The 20,585-nt window shown below is 33.2% G+C and overlaps 2 protein-coding genes across 3 annotated transcripts; one reads left to right on the top strand and one right to left on the bottom strand.

Annotated features, from left to right (window-relative positions):
• The first annotated feature begins 4,595 nt into the window (after nt 1–4,595).
• LOC144844353 (coiled-coil domain-containing protein 178-like) lies at nt 4,596–14,518 on the top strand. 2 transcript variants are annotated; one of them, XM_078701224.1, is made up of 19 exons: nt 4,596–4,711; nt 5,350–5,562; nt 5,940–5,987; nt 6,334–6,579; nt 6,752–6,922; nt 7,170–7,394; nt 7,629–7,779; nt 8,237–8,306; nt 9,156–9,298; nt 9,552–9,655; nt 10,012–10,157; nt 10,879–11,015; nt 11,238–11,421; nt 11,594–11,818; nt 11,955–12,068; nt 12,582–12,727; nt 13,052–13,211; nt 13,588–13,737; nt 13,827–14,518. In XM_078701224.1, exons 2-19 carry the CDS (start codon nt 5,412–5,414, stop codon nt 14,094–14,096), a joined length of 2,841 nt encoding a protein of 946 aa, XP_078557350.1. In that variant the 5' UTR covers nt 4,596–4,711; nt 5,350–5,411; the 3' UTR covers nt 14,097–14,518. The 2 variants fall into 2 exon arrangements, with proteins under 2 accessions (XP_078557350.1, XP_078557349.1); XM_078701223.1 differs by having other exon boundaries at nt 4,600–4,701.
• On the bottom strand, nt 14,519–19,234 carry LOC144844354 (cilia- and flagella-associated protein 53-like). Its single transcript, XM_078701225.1, has 7 exons — nt 19,008–19,234; nt 18,422–18,651; nt 18,110–18,283; nt 17,208–17,511; nt 16,415–16,633; nt 15,687–15,903; nt 14,519–15,246 (listed from the first exon to the last, which is right to left on the bottom strand). Exons 1-7 carry the CDS (start codon nt 19,074–19,076, stop codon nt 14,903–14,905), a joined length of 1,557 nt encoding a protein of 518 aa, XP_078557351.1. The 5' UTR covers nt 19,077–19,234; the 3' UTR covers nt 14,519–14,902.
• Between the last annotated feature and the right edge of the window lie 1,351 nt (nt 19,235–20,585).

Raw genomic sequence — 20,585 nt, forward strand, 5'->3', positions numbered from 1 at the left:
GAATTTCGTTTGCGTGGGATCGGAATCTGCTCTGCTCTGATTCTACTGTATATTCAATTAAAAATCTAAAAGCGTAGCAAATGCAAAATCGAATCTATTATCCTTAAAGTTTAACAGTCAAGGTAAATCTAATGGATCTAATGGATTAGTCTACACCTACTTAAAAAATAAAAACCTTTCATTTTAGGTATACAATAGTTTTTTTAAAGTATTTCAACATTTCTACTCACCTTTCGGATCAACAGACGTAGGTATGTTTAATAACTGGGTTTGATCACCAATGTCGGTAAAACAAACAGAAATGTCCACTGTATCGTTACCAATGTTATTTAAACTTCCTGAAAATGTAAGGTAGTTTATAATTTACTCATCAAAATAATTTACTCAAGATGCATTTTGCAGTGTTTATACTTTGGTATATATTTTGTTAACATGATACGTGTCCGTAATTTCACCAATGCTACACTGTATATAGATATACAGTATATACTGTACATAATGTATATGGCATAATAGGCAAAGCACATAGTATAAGCGTATAATAGGATGGCATACATCAACATTTTCTGATTGTATGTTAACATACGTGCATGTTTAAAAAATATTAATGTCAATAAAATTATAAAAATGATCACCTATAATTCGTCAAAGTGACGAATTAAATTCTAGTTTGTTATATATTATAAATAACATACTAAAACAAAACATTTTTTCCAAATGTATGGTCCAACAAATAATGTTCAATGCGTTCACCTTCTGAAACCAATAACTTTCGTTTATGAATCATGATAACAAACTTTATGAACCTAATTAAGGTGAGCATGATAGTAGTATATATAATAATATACATTAATTATATAATACTTTTTTTAAATCAAAGATTCATTAATTCTCTCATTTATCTTCTTAAACTTTGAACGCAAGATGCTATTACTTAACTAATATCTATTGTTTGAAGGTTTGCATGGAGAAATCAAATGTTGATATAAGTTTGCGGTACACCACGTATATTAGTTCTGAAAACAAATGTTGAGTTTCTCGACGTTTCGATCAATATGCTTTGATCGTCCTCAGGAGTGAGAATGCTTTCTCTTTTCTCATATTGATCGAAACGTCGAGAAACTCAACAGTTCTTTTCAGACCTAATATACGTGGTGTACCACAAACTTATATTAACTAATATCGCTAATAATAATTATTACTGATTAACATACTGGGGCAAATTCAAAATTCTGTGTTACAGACGCGAGATTAATATGGACCTATAGTTGGCCAACAAATTACAGAACCAGTACAATGTCTGGAAGGATGTAAAGTGAAAATGTATTAACTGACAAGGACTGATATGAAAAATTGCAGTAGGGGTGAGGCTGTGAGTACTTAGGCGTGTTTGGAGGGAGAGAAAAACATGTTTAACCAGGCATTAACAGACATCATTTTTGTGAGCGACACTTGAAAACTCTCTATCACCTGTAATGATAGTATTTATTTCTTTTTATAGATGCAAACTTACCAGGTGTAAATAAAATTGACATTTGTCCTCCCGACGGCATATCAATTGCCACCGACGTACTCAAAGTAGTGTCTACTTTTATTGTTGAGACAATCGTTAGTGGTATCAGCTCAAATTCAAAAGTTGTGTACGATGAAGTATGTTCTGGAGTTTGCCAATTTTGACTTGCTTCCAAAAAGCCATGTACGTCTATGGTTATTGTGCCACTTGAATTCCCTGGTAAAAGAAAAACATTTTCCTGTCCATCGTAGATTATAATTGGACCACCACTTGTATGTTGAACAACTGTTACAGACGGGTTGTTTAGGTCAGCCCAACGTATGTTCGTTGGCCTTAAATAGGCATAATAATCTGCAAAATAATGTAAATTGTTTCAACAAAAATGACTACTTCCCAGAAAACTGTTGCAACAAAAGCGATTAATCTACTTCCCAAAAATAATATAAATTGGTTCAACAAAAGTGTCTACTTCCCAAAATATTATAAATTGGTTCAACAAAAGTGTCTACTTCCCAAAATAATATAAATTGGTTCAACAAAAGTAGCTATACTTTATATACCAAAACAATGTTTATATATATTTACATACCGTTAGATAATACCAATTTTCATAGATAGACTATTTTATTGAATCATTATCGACCAATGGACTGCAACATATCTTATTTATTATATTTATTTATAACTGTGTAGGACTTAATTAATTACAATAACTAAATTTAGTAATTATTTTCATACTGATAGCATAAATACTATATATTTTTCTATAACCAATTATGTAATTGTCAGTTACACTAATTGTTCTGTTTGTATTTTTTACTTTTTATGTCATGTCTGTTTTGTAGCTGTATTTATTTTCTCGTCTTGAATTTTAGACTCAGGAAACTGCATATCATGTATGTATTTATATGACGATGAATAAAGAATCTTGAATCTTGAAAGTTTTAAAAAGTTACATATTTCTTTATTCAAATATTTATAATATTTTGTTTGTTTGATTGAGAAAACGTTTTACTTCTAAACCAGATCCTCAAAAAAAAGAAACATCTTTATGTTAACATTTAAATAATGTTATATATTTATGTTAAATATTTATGTAGGCCTACTAATATACTTTTTTTTCTTGCTTGAATACATAATACTATTATTGCGAAACTTAATATTTGAATAAAGAGAATAAATCATTTTGAGCACTTATCCGTAATAACACACTTGGCAGCCATATTAGGCCCATAGCAAATGTATTCACCGTTTTGCCCTTTGTATTCGACAACAACGATATTCAAGTATTGGTATTGTGTTATACTGCGAAGAATTGAAGAGACAGAAAAGATTTAGGTTAGGGCCTAGAGAAATAGGTGCCGCGACTATTGTCCAACAAAAGGCTGTACAACGTCAACTGTTTAGTCTGCTAAATTGTATAGAGGTAATATTGACACTGTGGAAACAAAGTGTACAGCGACAGTGCAATGTTGTCAAAGTACATCCAGTGTCATTTTAAATAATTCAGAAAACTGGGATGATAAAAAAAAAGATATTTTAATTGATGTACTTTAAAAATGTATATTTGTAAATAAAAGCGGTTTTTTGTTTTCGATGGATAGACACGGTATTCGCATGCACATACTACTTACAAGTGTGGTAGTTGTGTTCAAACAAGGCAATCAACTTGGTTTAAGCGCACAAGAACCTCCTAGCCATAATAGTACGGTATCTTTTCGAGAAAACATTTTCTACCACCATGATCACGTACAGTGAGACATTAAATGTAAAGTTTATTAGCGTACAGTATCTCTGGTGACACGTACTTCATGAATGGCACACTAGACACTGTTGTCTGTTTTGTATAGACAGACATTAATAGTAATTAATTGTAATATTCCTATTTTATATTAATTTATTTTACTTTCGCATCTATAAACCTTTTCTCACTATCCATAGCAAAATCGTTATTACCCATTAGATTAGTTGATTCACTATGCCTAACTAACTATAGTCAGTAGCCACTAACCTGTTTCCCTGGCATTTATAGAGGTGTGTGTTGAAACAAAGAGAAAAAATGACAAGATTAACCGCTTCATCTTTCTCGATAGGCAGTAAGCACGTCTCAACCTCAATAGGCCTACTTATCCATGATATGCGGCAAAATTAGTTTCCTTCCTACAGTATTTTTCGATATGTGTTTGTAATATCAGAGCTAGTTAAATATTGGTTATTGAAAGGCAAACTATATTGTATCCTTTATGAAGGTTCTGCTTAGCCAAGCATATACAACTGATGATTACAATTCAATGTCAACAGAATTGTTGTGTATTGTATCGGTTAAAAGCAATTGGATAAGTGAATTATTGACGTTGATTTCTGTCTGTTGACTTTTATATCCCAATTTACAAAGTCATGATGAGATGGAATGGGAAAATAACTACTGGACAGATCGATGGAACATTTTCTTATTTAAGTAATTTTCAAATGACACTAGTATTTTATTTAGGGACATATATTTTACTTTTAATTTGAAAAATTTATTTTTTATGTCATTTATTTACTTTTTGTTAATTAAAATCAAACAAACTACCACTGCAAAGAAGTACTAGATTTAATGTGAGATTTGGTACAAAATGACCTTTAGTCAAATGTATTAGTGTTCCTTTTCAGTCTACATTTTCAGATTATTGTTTTCTAACATTATATAAATACGAATGCTTATGAGTGTAATGGGGCAAATAATTTCGGGTGAAAGACAAAAATATGAAATGTCATCTTTCACCGAATAAAATTATATGCCCATACATGCACGAATATAAAACGCTTTGGGAGTGCTTCATAAAATGTATTTAATTGAAAACCACGTGGCCCACAATTGTCCAATCAAATTACAAGAATCTAGGCTATGTGTAGGTTATAAATATATAGGTTTTATTTATGCCTAGGTATAAATGTTATACTATTCGCCATTTTCTCCCTCCGCGCGCCAGTGGACAATATCGAAAGTTTGCCAACGTCAATAATATTACACATATGGCGTTCCATACCCCGGTGCCTGGAAACGGGAAAACAATAATAATAACTTGTTACAAAGGCCAAGGGTTTTCCCCGTAGTCCGCGCCGCGACGGTCTCTTGCTGTTGGGCTAATATTTATAAATATTTTGTGGGTCAATGGCAGCCCAAGGAAGGTCAAGGCATTTTGGTAGTCAAATGTAATTGAAATAGCAGCAGTAGCTAGGTGTGCCGAGTAGGCCTCTAGGCCTAATCCATCTAACTATGCCTAGCCTAGTAGTTAGACAGGGCAGGGGCGCTGTGGCCTGCCGCCTGGCTGGCTAGCTTAGTTAGAGCTAGCCTAACTAAGCCTAGGCCTAGCCTATAGAGGCCTGGCCTAGCTAGGCTAGCGGCTATGCCTAGAATTAATTAATATAGGGCTAGGCTAATACTACTAGGCTAGGCTATGTCTAAACCTAGAGAGGGCTAATAATTAATAAAATAAGCCCAGCTGATTTTCTTCTGTTATTTAGGCCTAGCTAGGCCTATTTGTTAATTTCGTAGCTTAAGTTAGTTAAGATGTTTTTAAAAGTACCAAGCTTGATTGGCTTCGGCTATATCTTGGCTACCTTTTGTATTGATTAATTGTTTGATACAATAAAGAAGAAGAGAGCCAGCCTTGTTTATATGTATTCTAGCCTAGGCCTATTTTTATAGCCTACTAGATAGGCCTAGTAGCCTAGGCACACAGGGAGAGCCTAGGCAGGCTATACTAGCATTTACGAGACTACTACTACTATAAAGTATAGGCCTAGCTTAATTTGAGTAATTTTACCATCATTTTTTATTCTGTCACTAGGCCTAGATTATGTTCCGCATGATCAACATTCATCTTGATTGAGTATTCTATCTTTTTGCAATATGATTATGGAAAACAGCTATTGTGACTCTAAAAAAACAATCCATGCATCAGTAATTGAGAATCCAGCACTACCTATGGATACAGAGGTTTTCATAACAGAGCCAGGTGGTGTAGTGTCGTGCACAAGAAGTTCAAGATCCTCTACCAACAGTAATAACAATTAATTTATAAGACAAGGGTGTATCAATTGTTTTTGTATTGTGAATTGGATCCACATTACTGACTTAAATAATATTTATTTTATTTTGTTGGTATTTGACATGATAAAAGCTCTAGGGTTAATGGTAGGGTGTCATACCAACGAGAACATTTTGGGCTTCATCCGGAATAAATATTAGACTGGTCCCTGCTTTAACTACATGTCAAGCGATCGTAGTGCTTCTTCCATACCATCTTATAACTCCGTTTAACCAATTAGACTATAAAAGTTGAAATGTATACTGTAAACCACCTTTATAGAATATTATATAAAAACTCTTAAATATGTATTAAGATAGTTAAACGTTTCAATTTTGTAATGCTATTAGGTGAAGGAGATCAGGAACCTGGTGAACTTCTAGAAACCAACCCAAAAGGTATGAATATGAAAAACTTACAGGTATAATTCACAAACAGTCAAAACATTTCCAATAAATAAATAAAGTTTGGACTTTATTTACTCTCCATGAAAATAAATTGAAGTGTGTCCTATTCCAACTTTAACCCTATGTTTATTTCTAGGAGCATGGTCTTGTTGTTCCAACATTTTCTTAAGCACCAATGTCTGCCCTTAATCCTAATGCAAACATTCATTTGAATAACTGAGAAAGACTTATTTTTTATTCATAATAAATACTATTCATAATAAATATTATTCATAATAAATACTATTCATAATAAATACTATTCATAATGTAGTGGGTTAAACTTTCTTTTTTCAAGCTTATCAGGTTCCAGAAGGATGGCCAAAGCTTCATGAAGTTATATTTAAAAAACGGGCACTTTACTTCCAAAAGCCTGCCTCAAATAGCGTCAACAGAGTTGCAGAGAATCTTCAGAAACTGCAGGACCGTCTTGAAGAATGGAGTAAAGATGTTGAGTTGGAAATTCTATCTAGTTGTGGGTCTAATCTTTCAGCTTCCAAACTGGCCAAACTTGTTACCTCAAGAAAACCATCAGAAGATAAAGGTGAAGTGACAATAAGAATAATAGTTTGTAAAAATCTTTAACATGAGAGACCGTGAGCATTCCCATGTTATAATACCAATTCATTCCATTCATTCCATTGCAACTGGTACCAAGATGGAATTTATTATTATTGAATTTGACTGTTTTCAACTAATATTGTTTTTCTTTTTAGCATCAAGAAGGATTCGATTTGCAAGTCATTCAAGTCATTATGATTCCTCTTTGTTACCATCTAGTATGAGTAAGCATAGCAGGCCAGAAATGGAGTCGACTTCGGATGATGGAATAAGTGAAGAATTGTCAATCCAAGGAATTGGAGCTGTCATACCAACTTCCATTTCAGGTTTAATCATTTCTTTTTTCATACTACAGAAAATCTTTTTTACCAGTGTGTAACAAAGGTTTTACAACAAAATTTAATTTAATAAATTGTATTACTTGATTATTATTTTTTTTATAGATATTGACCGTACCATATTGTTTCGATATTATTAAATTAAAAATTATGCTCGGTCTGTTGGATACAGTCTAGTTTATCTTCGAATTTGTTGTTCACCTTTTAATTAACATCTATGGTTTAACAAATACAGAAACCAAAGCTGCTGAAATTATTGATGAAGAATCAGAAATACCAAACCTAGGAGCAGAACCGGTAATAGATGAAGTTGTAACATTGTTAGGACGACTCGAGTCTGACCGTGTTGATACTGAAAAGGCACTTTCAAAAGAAAAACAGAGGGTTGTCTGGCTTCAAGAAAGAATTGATAAGCTGGCCAATCAAAGGATGCAAGAACTGCCTAAAGCTGTTCAAAATGGTCTGTATTCATTGTGTTATTGAAAAAGTTAATGTTTGCAATTATTGTTTATTACTGTATTTCCAATATATTAGTGTATCTTGTAGGTCAAACCTACAGTACTAATCAGGTCACACCAACCCCCTGCCCCAACTACATCTTATTTAATAAGAATGTAATAATCCTACTTGTACCTTGCTCTGTTTTGAACAAAAAAGCAAAACAATAACAATTGTGTTTTATTTTCCATTCCAGAACATGAAGCTTGCTCAATGGATATCAGTGAATTAAAATGGCATTGTTCATATCGTAACCGACAAAAATCCCGCAAACAAAGCCGTGTTGAGGTGGCGCAGACCTTGAATTCACGTCTCAAGGAGGACATAAGCTTTGTCACAAAGCATTGGTTTGTATATTAGCAATTATCAACAATTACTAAACAACTAAACATATTTATCACATTAGAATTGATTTCATAATAATTTAGTTTTTCCTTAGCTTCATTTAAATACACAATCCTAATGTTAAATCATGGTTCCTACTAGAGGCGGCAAGCAAGAACATAGATGCAACACAACTAAGTTGACCTATGGCAAGCAACAGTTCGAATAATCCATCACTTGTGATAGGTCAAATCACTTGCGCTTACATCTTTGCGTGTTGCATCTTACTTGGAACTAAGCCTTAATGCACACTCACAGTTCAAATAATCCATCGCTTGGTAAAATCACTTGCACTTACATCCTCACGCGTTGTGTCTTCAGCGCAGTCACTCTTATTCCTTTCATTTGGTGATTTAGTACTTTTCAGTTTTTACTTATTGTAATGTTTATTATTGTATTTAATATGATTATTTTATTTAGTCCTCTTGTTGAAGAGAAGTTAGAACTTGAAAGAGGTGCAATGGCATTGATTGACAATGCCCAAAAACAGGTATTTATTTTTTATTTATTTAAGATATTTAAATGGCATTGTATTGAGTGAAAACACATTCACCAAATAACTGGTCCACTAAATGTTCTGAATTGTAATAATTTACTACACATTGTAATTAAATACAATAACTATACTTATTTACTATTACAGCTATACAATAAGTGCAATTTCTGGTATATTTTCCCAACATTTTCTCATATCAGGCCCTACATAGGGGTCAATGTTTTCAACTCTATCCCTACTGCCAAATTATGCCTCAGCCCCATAAAACATCCACTGCAATGTCTATTTTACAGTATATTACAGATCCAGCATCACAAAAAAATATTTATTTTTTATTTTATTCAATCGAAACCAACAGCGATAATTACCGCCACTAACAGGTTTGATACAAACAAAGCCAGGACTGTTTAAAGCACCTTGATTGGTCCTAACATTGATCAAGGGCTTCTCTCGTCCAGTGCCCACCTTGACCAGAGGAAAGGCATAAGACAATACGTCTGAGGCAGATACTAGATGCAGGGGCTGCCATAAGAGTCAGCAGTGATGATTTCAAATGCCTAACGGGACCCCAGCTCCATATACAGCACCCGATATTCCCAGATGGTCTCCCATGATCCAAGCTCTAACCAGACCCAACGTTGCTTAATTTTGGTAATCTAACGAGAACCGGTGTTTCAACGTGGTAAAGCCATATTTTTTAAATATGCTCACAGTTACAAATTGATTTAATTATTTAATATAAAGAGTGATTGTAGTAATTATATTCCTTGAAGTTTCATTTCTTAAAGAAGATGGTGTAATATATACAGTAATTGATAGGTTTATTTAAATATTACATTGCAGACTACACTAGAGCTACTGAAAACAGAAGCCAAGTTAAAGCGTACAAAAGATAAATCAACAGAGGCTCATGGGAAGGCTAACATGGAGCGTGCTCATATCAAAAAGGAGCTAGACTCTGTCCGGGAAGCTCTGAAAGAGATTAAGTAATCATAATATAAATATATAAACTATGATTTAGAAAAGAAAACTAATATAAACAACATACTGGCTTGTACCTCTTCTGACTAAACCAAGTCTATTAGTTTTATTACCAGGTTTTAGTATTTTTTATACCAATATTGTGATGTTTTTTGTTGGGCCATTCAGTATTTGTCAATGTTAGTAATTTATCGTTAATTACTGTATACATACTAAATTTCAAAATTCATATTTTGTTTTGTGGATTTGTTATTGCAGTATGGAGTTAGATGAAGCTAAGGCCTTACATTTAAGCTATTCTCACAACTGTACTGACTTGAGAGATAAATTGAATGCAGACAAACAAGAAAAAATAATACTTGGTATGTTAGCTATATTATTAGATTAGAAATCTCTGATTTTGTCGGATGTAGCTTTTTCTACAATCCATCAAACCTAATCTATAAATTATATGTCATAAAAAAGCAGCTGCCATGTTTACAGAATCAGTAACTGTTTGTCTTTGTAAGTAACATTTGCAATGTGTAGAAATATGTGAAAATGGAGGCTATCTACTCTTAGTAAAGCTTTTAAGTATTTTCAAGAGAGGGTTTTCACACAAACACGTCAAATTTAACGGATGTATAACAGCGTATATTTAGTGAATGAATAATCGTTTTGAATGCAGCATGTTTCCATATTAATAGTTATTTCATTGTATTTAAAATTTACATTACAGAAACAAAGAGTCGGAATGCAAAAATATCTGAAAAAATGACAGCTAACAAGGTTAAGACAATACAAGAGAGCATAGTGAATGCTGAATATGAACACAGAAAACTGGCTGATGATAATTATGTTATCATTAATGAAATTGATGAAACAGTGAGTATATAGTTTCTTTTTGCTATTCTCCACAATTTAGTTTTGAATAAGAACAAATGAGGTTTTAATCAGTGCTATCACGATAGCCTACATGCAGTATAATATGGTGGTTATAAAATGAATGATTAGCTATAATTCCTTACAAAGCATAGTTCATACTAAAAATAATAACATTTTACTATTTAAAGAAGAACACAATCAGTCAAAAGACCAAAATCAACATGGATCATGAAAGTTAAAAAGGAAATCGAAAGTTATGTAGCCACAACTCAAAACCATATCCTTCCCATAACAGAGTAAAATGGCATACAATAGTTGAAAGCGTCATGTCGCAAGAAGAGAGGCATGACTAATAATGATGAATACCACTGCAGCACTCCATATATACCGTGGTGTCATGTAGGATAAACAATGATCCTCCTTCTGGTGTGGATCACCAATTAGTGGAAATCACACCAATTGGGAGGATCGCCTAAAAAAAGATTTATCACAATCACAACTTGTGATCCACTTTTGGGTGTGTTCAGTTGGAAATCTCAAGTGTGTTATTTAGTAGACCAACTTGATGATATTTTGGGAAAGAATTTCTGCTAGATAAAATCGACAGCCCTATGCCTACCGCCAATAACAAATTAATTCATCATTTGTTCATCGTTCAGGTGCTCATACAGTTTAATCTTGAAACAATCATAAACTTACCCTCAATGCTTTTTTTTTCTAGAAAAAGAAAACTGAAAAAGTCACAGAGGCAAATGTGAAGATGGAGAAAACCACATTAGAGGAGTTGCGGCACATGCAACATAGGTCAAAAGAACTGCTGATGGAAAATGAAGATATTAGAGAAAAGTTAAGAGGAAGGTTAGTATAGTACCCTGTATATGAAATCTAAATCTTTTAAGATTCTATGTGGGACATTTTTATCGGCCTTTATTGACATGTATATCAAGGATTTTTCAACAAAAATAATACACTGAATTTTCTATGTTTTTAAATGTTCACATAAATGGTCACATAACTCATCGTGGTGAGATGAGTTATTTAGTTATTTTACTAATGTTTTCGCCCGCTCTTTATATCTAGTAAAAAACAGAAAGCTTCAAATGCCAAGAATTCTGAAAGGATACGACGTGAATTTGAAAAAGTAGATGTTCAATTAAATGTTGTAGATGAAGAGTTTGAAAAAATAAAAGTGATTTATGTAGCAATGAAAAATAAACTGTCGGGTGAAGAAGACAAGGCTAGACTATCTGAAGATAGTTTTCAGGTATACTTTAAAAGATCTTGTTTTGACTGGACAAAAGTGAACTTGTCTATTTGAAAAATATTATTTGCATAAAATGAGTACATCTAATGTCATAGATACAATGTATTTTTGGGGGGTTTTTTTCCTAACCATTTTACTGTTTAAAGTAATATTATAAATATTTTATAATTAGGGAACATGTGATAGTTTAAGGAAACAGGTTAAAGAGGAAACTCATTCTAGAACAGTTCTTCAAGCCAGGATTGCATCTGACACAACAGATTTACAGAAGCAACGTGTAGAAGCAAGAAAGAAGAAGGCAAAAGTGTCAAAGAAAGCCACTGAACTGCAAAATGCTGTTGCAGTATTGTTAGCAGAAGTAAAGAAACTCCGCCAAGAGCATTTGGAAAAGTCACAGGTATATCAAATCTCCATGACATTTATCTCCGACTTTACACATCACACATTTTACTACTTTAGTTTGATAGTGCAGAGAGAGCTTAAGAGTCTTTGGGAGTTTTTGTAGATGAATATAAGATTTATTTTTCTTTTAGGCAAATGGTAAATTACGAGCCTTGATTGTCAATTCAAAAACAGAAACTGTGGACACAAACAATGATCTAAAAGGCATGATTGAAAAACTTCAACCAGAAAAAAAAAGATTAGCAGTAAGTATTGTTGTGAAGATGGGTTATACACTGGTGAATTATTATTTTTTCAAGGGTCAAGAATTGTTCACATTTTGTGCAATAAGATTGAGTTACTGCTTACTTATTCATTTGCTATCAAATTTGAAAAAAAAAGGTGCAAGGAACATGCATAATATAACATTCAATTCTTGTACTGTACATGCAGTACTGTAATGCAAAATATATTCATGTAAATGGCATTCAAGTCAATTTTAGAACTAGATTTAATACAAACTTATTGTTTGTGATATACGTCATGCTATTAATAGCATATTGCTCTAGATAGGCATTATCTCATAGGTATAAAACTATGACTATGACAGTTCATCTCATATATATCTATATAATGTTTTGTTTGCTTTTTTCTGTTTTGGTGACGCCACCATTTTGGAAATAAATGTCAATTTTGATTGATTTGATTTCATATTAAATTTAGAATTATGTGTTATAATTCAATTATGCCTATAAGTAAATCTGTCTTTTCTACCACAGACAGAGAATCTGAACAAAGTAAAACGTATAGATCATATGAAGTATCGTACCGACCTCATTCATAACAAGCTAGAAGAAATGGAGCAGTCAGCCAAGTATATGAACAGAGTGATCAACACAACAGAAGATGCTATAGAAGATTTAGCGTAGGTTTTTGTATAAGGGCGTGTGACGCAGTGTGTTGAAATTGGATTTCTGACCGTGGGCTCGAAAGTTTGATTCCATGCTCATTGCATTCACTTTACTTCTTTCCACCAACATGTACAAATGGGTACCTGGTAAGGTCAAAGCACATAACTGCGCTGTTTTCTATAGCTACCAGATATGGAAGTAGGTTTCCAAAAATTGAATGGGGTAATAATGTGAAGTGCTTAGAAGCGTTTTTGAAACATTTTAGTTCTTGTTTATAGGTAACGTATGGATGTATGTAGGATAATGTTACTACTCGCATTTGAATGCTTTTATTTCAGTGAAGAGATGAATGAGGTATCAGTTCAATTAGAAACAGGTCAAAAAATGCAGGAAGAGTTGACATCATCTCTTGAAGAAGTATCGCAACAGATCAATGTGCGTAAAAATCGTCATGATGATCATATGACAGAACGACGCAAAGTTTGGTATGATCTTGATGTAAGCTGTTTTTTTTAATTGATTAATGATAAATTAAAATATTTTAGAAGAAAATTATATAGCTATAAAACCATTTACCCTATGACTGGAGAGGTACCCCAACATCCATCATTGCATACATATATAAACTATAAAACATTTTAGTAGGGTATCCATATAAATATGCAATTGCTGGGGATGAAACTATTTATTAATAATAACTGTAAATAGAATAGGCATAAGTATCAAACATCGAAGATTATTAAATTTTCCCCATAGCAGCTCCTCCAGGTGGCTTCATTTTACCTAGTGTCCATAATTAAGCCTGATTTTGGGACATATTTGAGCTTAAATAAAAAAAAATTATTGTTTGCGTGTTATATTACATTTTGTTAAGGTTGAGCTTTGTCAAAAGTTAACAGAGAATAAGAAGCTTGCATCACAATACCGTGGTAAACAACAGCGAATGTATAGCATTAAAAACAGACTGATGAATCATTTTGAAGATCGTATTAAGATGGAATCAAGCCTGAAAGACCACAAACAGGTAATTTAGTATTACCGTATTAGTGAACAATTTTTTTTTTTTTATGTATCTTCACAATATAAATTTAAACTTTTTTTTATCATTTGTAGTTGAATGGTTTACAAAATCGTTTGCACAACACATTGGCGCAGTACTATAAAATCCGTGGACTGTACAACGAAAATGAACTGTCTCGCTTTGAGGAGATCTCGGATGCTAATTCTAGTAGAATACTGGATCTCCAAGAAGACATGGACACATGTATCGCTACAGTCAGCAAATTCCTTTTAGATCAGGTTGATGGAACAGCAGCTAAAATGGTCACAGCTACTGCAAGGGCTGCTCTGAAAGATGACAAGCCTTCTATCCAAGCACAGTAATCGGAATTATCTTAATTATCCAATAAAATGAATGTTGTAGTCTACATGTTTGTCAGCTTTGATAAATGTATTTGTTGTTGGTTTTTTGTAATTTATTTTCAGACATAAACTGTGTTATATAATAAATATTGTGCGATAAAGTGTAATACTTATTATTTCGTACAGCACACTGAAGTAATTTTGTGGATTTGTCGGTGTGGATAATGATGTTTACACAGGCCCTAGATTTAAAGGGTGCTACTGGATGTAACAATTTAATTTTAGTCGTTTTACATCCAGTATATGATTTGTCTTTCAATTTACATTGATGATGATGTTCTTCCAGATAGTAAATAAGTTTACTTATTTCTTTACTTATTGTTTGTTTGTTGTATACCTTTATTTGCCTGAATAAATGATATTCTCATATTTACATAATACAATTTGTGTACTGGTAACTTTTAATTAATCGTTTTGCAATAACAATGAAATAATTAACATTTCTATATACAATTGTTGCAATTTTACTTTGATTGGATTTTGTTAAAGATTATCAATAATATTTATTTTATCAAATTGTAATAGCTCTGTTTCTATGTTTTGAAAAGGCCCACTCAGTTTCCTATTGAATACATTTCAATATTAGATCCAAAACTTAGGTCCATTTTTCATATTATCATAATTACCTAAAAAAGAAGTTTACAATAATAATATTAAATGATTTAATATGACAATAAATGATTTAATCCTATTAACAAACATATCTACAGTACTACACACTGACATTAACAAATTATATACAATTTATTTATTTATTTTAAATGGAATTATAATAATGGACTGCCTGTTTTGCTATTTCTTTGCATGTGAGCTCGTCTCATAGGATGGGCTTTGTCTACATTTGGTCTAGCAAGTGCCTCTTTTAACTTTGCCTGGTAACTTGCTTCTGCCTCTATTCCTTTAAGGTAATGTCTGTATTCTTCATCTTTCTTAACTTCTTTTTGCCGATTTATGTATTCTGCTTGTTGCAAGAGGTCATTCTGATATTTCAAATTTTGTTGTCTGATATTCAACTGGTGTTCCTCTTCCAGTTGTTTGTGCTCTGCCATTGCTGCTTGCATCATTTCACGCTCCTTCTGTGCCACTTTTTGAGCTTCAGAATTTGCAATTACTAAATAAATAATAATAGAAATCATTTTCAAATTAATCTATACAAACTTATAACTGGAAAATAATATTACCGTATGTGACAGAGTTTCAAGGGCCAGCATTTTTTAAACGGGGGGAATTGCTAAACATATAAAGTATTGTTAAAAATAATTATCAAAAATTAGCTTATAATTTTGTTTTTATCTGTCAAAATAGGGAGGCGTGTGCCCCTGCAGCAACCTCTGGATCAGACTCCCGAGTATAATCTCATGTTAAGCTTAATTCCATCCCATTATTTAGGCTAAATCTGGACACAATTATCTTGGAATATAATCTCATCCTTTAACGTTCATCAAATTTCATACGCAGATCATATACGGTTAAAATGATCTAATATTTTACTAATAGTAATTATACTGTCCTGAAATTCATTTATAAAAACAGTTATGAGATTCAACTTACGACGTTCTTGGACTTGTTTGTGTCTGACACTAAGGACATTATCCATTAATTGTCTACGTGCTGCTCGTTCCTTCGCCCATTGGTCTAGTCTTTTTTGCCATTGTTTACGAACTTCTTGATCAATCATTTGATCGATTGCTTTATCTCTTCTAGCTTCCTCTTTCATTTGTTGTTTTAGATAATCTCTATAGACTCTATCTTCCGCTCTTAGCACTTGCTAAAAAAAAAGATACAAAAATGTTAACTACAGAAAATTGCATTAATTTGAGTCAAATTCAGCATGTACTGCATGAGACATTGTAACATAGTGGGATTTATCCCTTACTCTCCCAAACCCATAGTTAACTTGGAACATCACAAAGTCAACAGGTTGTGGTGCCATTAATTAGTTAGTTCAGGTTCATTCTTAATACTACCGTATATAACATCAGTAAAGGAAAACCAAGAATGAATTGTAACAGTAAAGTACTAAAAACAAGACAATTCCTCCAAAAATTGTACTGTATATATATATATATTTTTGTGAAAAAAAAAATTGGAAATGTCGACTTTTCTCACTATGACTTAGGTATACCAAATGTCACCAAAATCGGAAGGAGGTACAGTAGGGCCATAATACTAATTGAGTGAAGAAGATTTCACAGGCTGTGAGAACATCTTCACCAGCTAAATATGCTAGCAGTATATTTAATGAATGCTTTCGATGAATAAGACACAATTGTACTCACTTTCTTCTGAGCAACCTCAAGCGCTTCATTGTGTGTTTCCTGCAAAAGGTTCTCTAAGATGTTCATATCATGCGCTAATTCTTCCTGCAATTCTCTTGCTTTGATCTTCATTTTTAGCTTAATTGACGTATCCAAATCTTGTCTTGTTTCTGCCTGGCTCCTGTGTTTTTCTCGGACAGCCAAGTCTTCTTCAAGTTTGCGAAGTTCTCTTTCTTCAGACTATGGAGAAATAAACCTTGTTACTGATTATATAAAATCATCAGTTTTTTATCAACCTTTTAGTCTATATACGTTTATTTCAATTTCCTCCAAAATGTCATTATTCAATTCTGTCGCTGTCACAATTCTGTTGCATGAGTATTACCTTTCATTTTTAAGACTGAAAAATTTCAGTCATATACCTATTCAAATAATACAAAATACACCAAAGTTCTGTGCACATATTTTAACATGCACAAAGGAACTTGTTCTGGTGGTAGTAATTTGGGATAATTAATGATTAAAGATGCTGCAAATGATGAATGAATGATTTAATAATATACAAATAATGAATGTTTATGAGTGTAATGATACAAATAATGGCATGAGGTGAATGATGAAAGGTTATATCAGATGTTTTTTTTGTACACAAAAAAAAAGTACTATTAAACAATCGTTTAATAGTGCGTACTATTGGACGCCATGTGATCCACAATCGTCCAATCAAATGACAGGAATTTATTTAGGTGTTATATAATATACTACACACACGTGTCAATCCACAGGTTAAACCATGTCTCTGCATATAACTTACCAAAAGTCTTCCTTCTTCTTCCTTCAATCGTTTTTCCTCCTTTCTCTGTTCCTCGAGAGAAGCTCTTTGCTTCTGTAGTGTTTCCACCATCTCTCTATTCCTTTCATGTTGTTTTTGTGACTCATCTGCCTCTCTTAATGCCTTTGCCTGTCGATCCTGTTCCCAGAGGTCTGCATACATTTTATCTTCATCTCTTTTTTGCATTTGCATTTCACTCTTCATGCGAAGCTGTTCAAATCGTTCTGTACATACCTCATCCATATGACGTCTTGAGAGTGTCGCTCTAAGTTCCTCACATTCCTCTCTTGAAAAATATAACATTGAAAGATCATTGACACAGTGCTTCTTGTGTAAAAAATATATCATAAGTATATCTATAAGCTGCAAACTATCCAGCTGAGGTTTCAGTTAGTTGTTTGGAAATTTGAGAGGATCAATTCAACAACTGAGATGACACTCCAGTGGAATTAAAACTCATCCTTAATTGTGACTAGCTTCTCCACAAATAATAAACCTACCGAATCTTACAACCCTGCCCTGGTGGTTTGTGTATTTTTTTTTACAAAGTTTTTTGTTATTTTTAGTTTCAAGGTTAGTATTTTCCATGGTTTTCACAAGCGCCTTGAGCACTTTGTGGATATGTGCGCTTTATAAATCTTATTATCTTATCTTTTGATGATTTGCTAATATACTATACGCTAAATAATTTAATGCATGAAAGACTGTGACAAATCGCTGTTTCTATGTGAGCAGTTTAGTGTAGATATTTTAGATCAGACAACCAGTCGGATACGCCTATTATATTATTATTATTATATTAAGTTCATCTATATTTGTGGCAGATTTGAGACTGTTTTTGTTATCTGGATTCAGGTGACTTATCACTTAAATAATTCATATACCTCCATCTTTGATCAAGTTTCTCAGCAACTATTTCAAGCCTTTCATTTTCTCTTTTTTCTTTCAAAAACTTTGCTCGTGTCCTCATCTTTGCTTGTCGTTCCAACATGGTTTCTTGGCTGGCTTCCATTTCAATAATGTATCCACGTTCCTCAGTAGCAAGTAGGTTCCTCAATCTAAATTAACGAGAACAGTTTTTGAAAAGAAAAAGGAAGTGGAAGTCCAAAGAATTGTAGGTATAACTTAAAATTAAACCTTGGGCAATAAATAAATAATCAATTGAAGAATAACGAAATAAATCTTTATCATAATACCTTTCTCTCCTGTCTTCTAATGCAAATTCTTCCTTCTGTAACAAACAGTTAACCCGACCAGTCACTGTGTTGTTCTGAATGCGTTTGTCTGTGATTCTCTCCCAATCATTTTTCAGATCACACAGCTTGTTATATTTTGTGATTGATTCTGCCTCTTCCCTTAAATCATCTTTACGTCTTCGTTCTAAAATAAGATGATCTGTAGGCTGCTTGCTGGGATATTTTGCTCTCTAATTTAAATAATAAATGTATTTGTTACAGTAGGGTCTATGTATCAGTAGTATTATATTCGTGAATGTCTTAAAAATGCTTCACACCACCCAAACATTATGGGTTATGGGTTATGGTACTCATTCATTGTTTAAGGCCTAGGCTAGCTAGAGGCTAGATTGGATAGGCTAAGTAAATAAATGTTAATATTTTAATAAGCTGGGGCCTAGCTAGAGCCTATCTAGTTAGCCTACTACCTAATAGGCCCCATGTCTACAACACCTAGCTAGGCCTAGTCCTACAGTATATCCTACATCTTTTATTGTTTTAACACAGGCATGCCTCCTAGTAGGCCTAGGCCTAGCCTAGTACTTACGATGGCAACCGAGTGAGGCGTTGGGCCTGTAAATTCACGTGTTTTTCTGGGTTTTTGGGTGGCTAACATCGTAGTTGTTCTCTTCAAAATTAAACTGTACTAGCACAAAACAATTCAAATTCTGAATATGTATCAAAATACAATGTTTAACAACAAGAAATCAATTTCATTCTAGGCGTACGTGCAAGAAAAATTATTTGCTGTCCCCCACAGTGTAGTACACAGCACACAATACAACACACACACATCGTTTTTGTCATCGCTTGTTGACATCACGTTGCCGTGGTGATATGGACTACTATGGAACGCCGTTCATGCAATAATTTATGGACCCATAATTTATTGAGTTATTTCACGCGAAATACCAGGGAGTTATAAAGTTGTAGCCGGGGGTTATTTTAATGTAATTGAAATAAAAGCTGGTTCTGATGGAATGAAATATTAGTAAAACTCAAAAGCCTGTTTAGGCCTATGTATTAGAATTAATAATAGTGTGGGAAACCCACCAATTTCATAATCAACATTGTTCGACACAGTATATATACAATTAATTTAAACTTACAACAGTTGAGTTAGTAGCCTAGTACTAGTAGTAGGCCTAGTAGTACTGTAAATGCAGGTGATCTTTTGTTGCTGCAGACCTTGCCTGTCATGTCACCCTGCGCACCACAAGAAGCGGAGTTCTTACCAATCAATATCAATAAACAATGTTCGTCTCCATCGACATACAACACAAGACAAAATTTAAAATATGTTGTGTTTTTAGAATCCTGCAGAGACGAGGCACCAAACTTTGTGAATTCTTAGTCTTTGCCTCATCCATTTTTTTTTCATCCATTCATAACGTCTTGCATTTTTTTTAAATCTATTCTTATCAGTTGTAATTTATTTTCTGTCCTATTTTTAATATAATAATTCTTATATTTGTTTATAAACATAATCTAGATGGCGTTTCGGGCGCTGCTAATTCGTAACAAGAAAAACATTTTGGCACACATGACGTGTCATAACTAACATAACCCACTCACTGGGTGGTGGCGCGGTACATAGAAATAAACACAGCACGCGGAATTCGCCATCAGTGTTGTTAGAGGCCTCGAGGTTTAGTTATAGTAGTTACAATTACAGTGTGCATGTTGCCTGGACTATGGCTGTCAGTCACTACTAGGCCTAGGCTTGGTTTTAGAAGGCCAGCCAGTTTACCAGTCATCGACACATTTCTTTATACTATCCTCCTTATACCATCCGTGACGTCGTATAGTTTGTTGTATTTCTGATTAAGAATCTCGGAAACTAAGCTAGGCAAACACTCGTTTTATCATCTTGTAAACTCGGTCTGAGCATGCTCAAACCCTAAAGCCCGTCTGGCTGGGAGAAGAGAGTCTATTGTTCTGAAATAAAAAAAGTTGATTACTGATTTGTGTGATACAAACTATGTCAGTTACACTTGCCGACACCTTTACAAACGCATTAATGAACATAACAAAAGTATTATAGGCGATCACCTAAAACAACATGGCATAACTGGTGATATCTCAGAATACTTTAGAGTCTTATCTAAATGTAACAATAAGTTTG

This window comes from Antedon bifida, chromosome 6 (genome assembly GCF_963402885.1).
Source record: "Antedon bifida chromosome 6, ecAntBifi1.1, whole genome shotgun sequence".
NCBI classification, from domain to species: Eukaryota; Metazoa; Echinodermata; class Crinoidea; order Comatulida; family Antedonidae; genus Antedon; species Antedon bifida.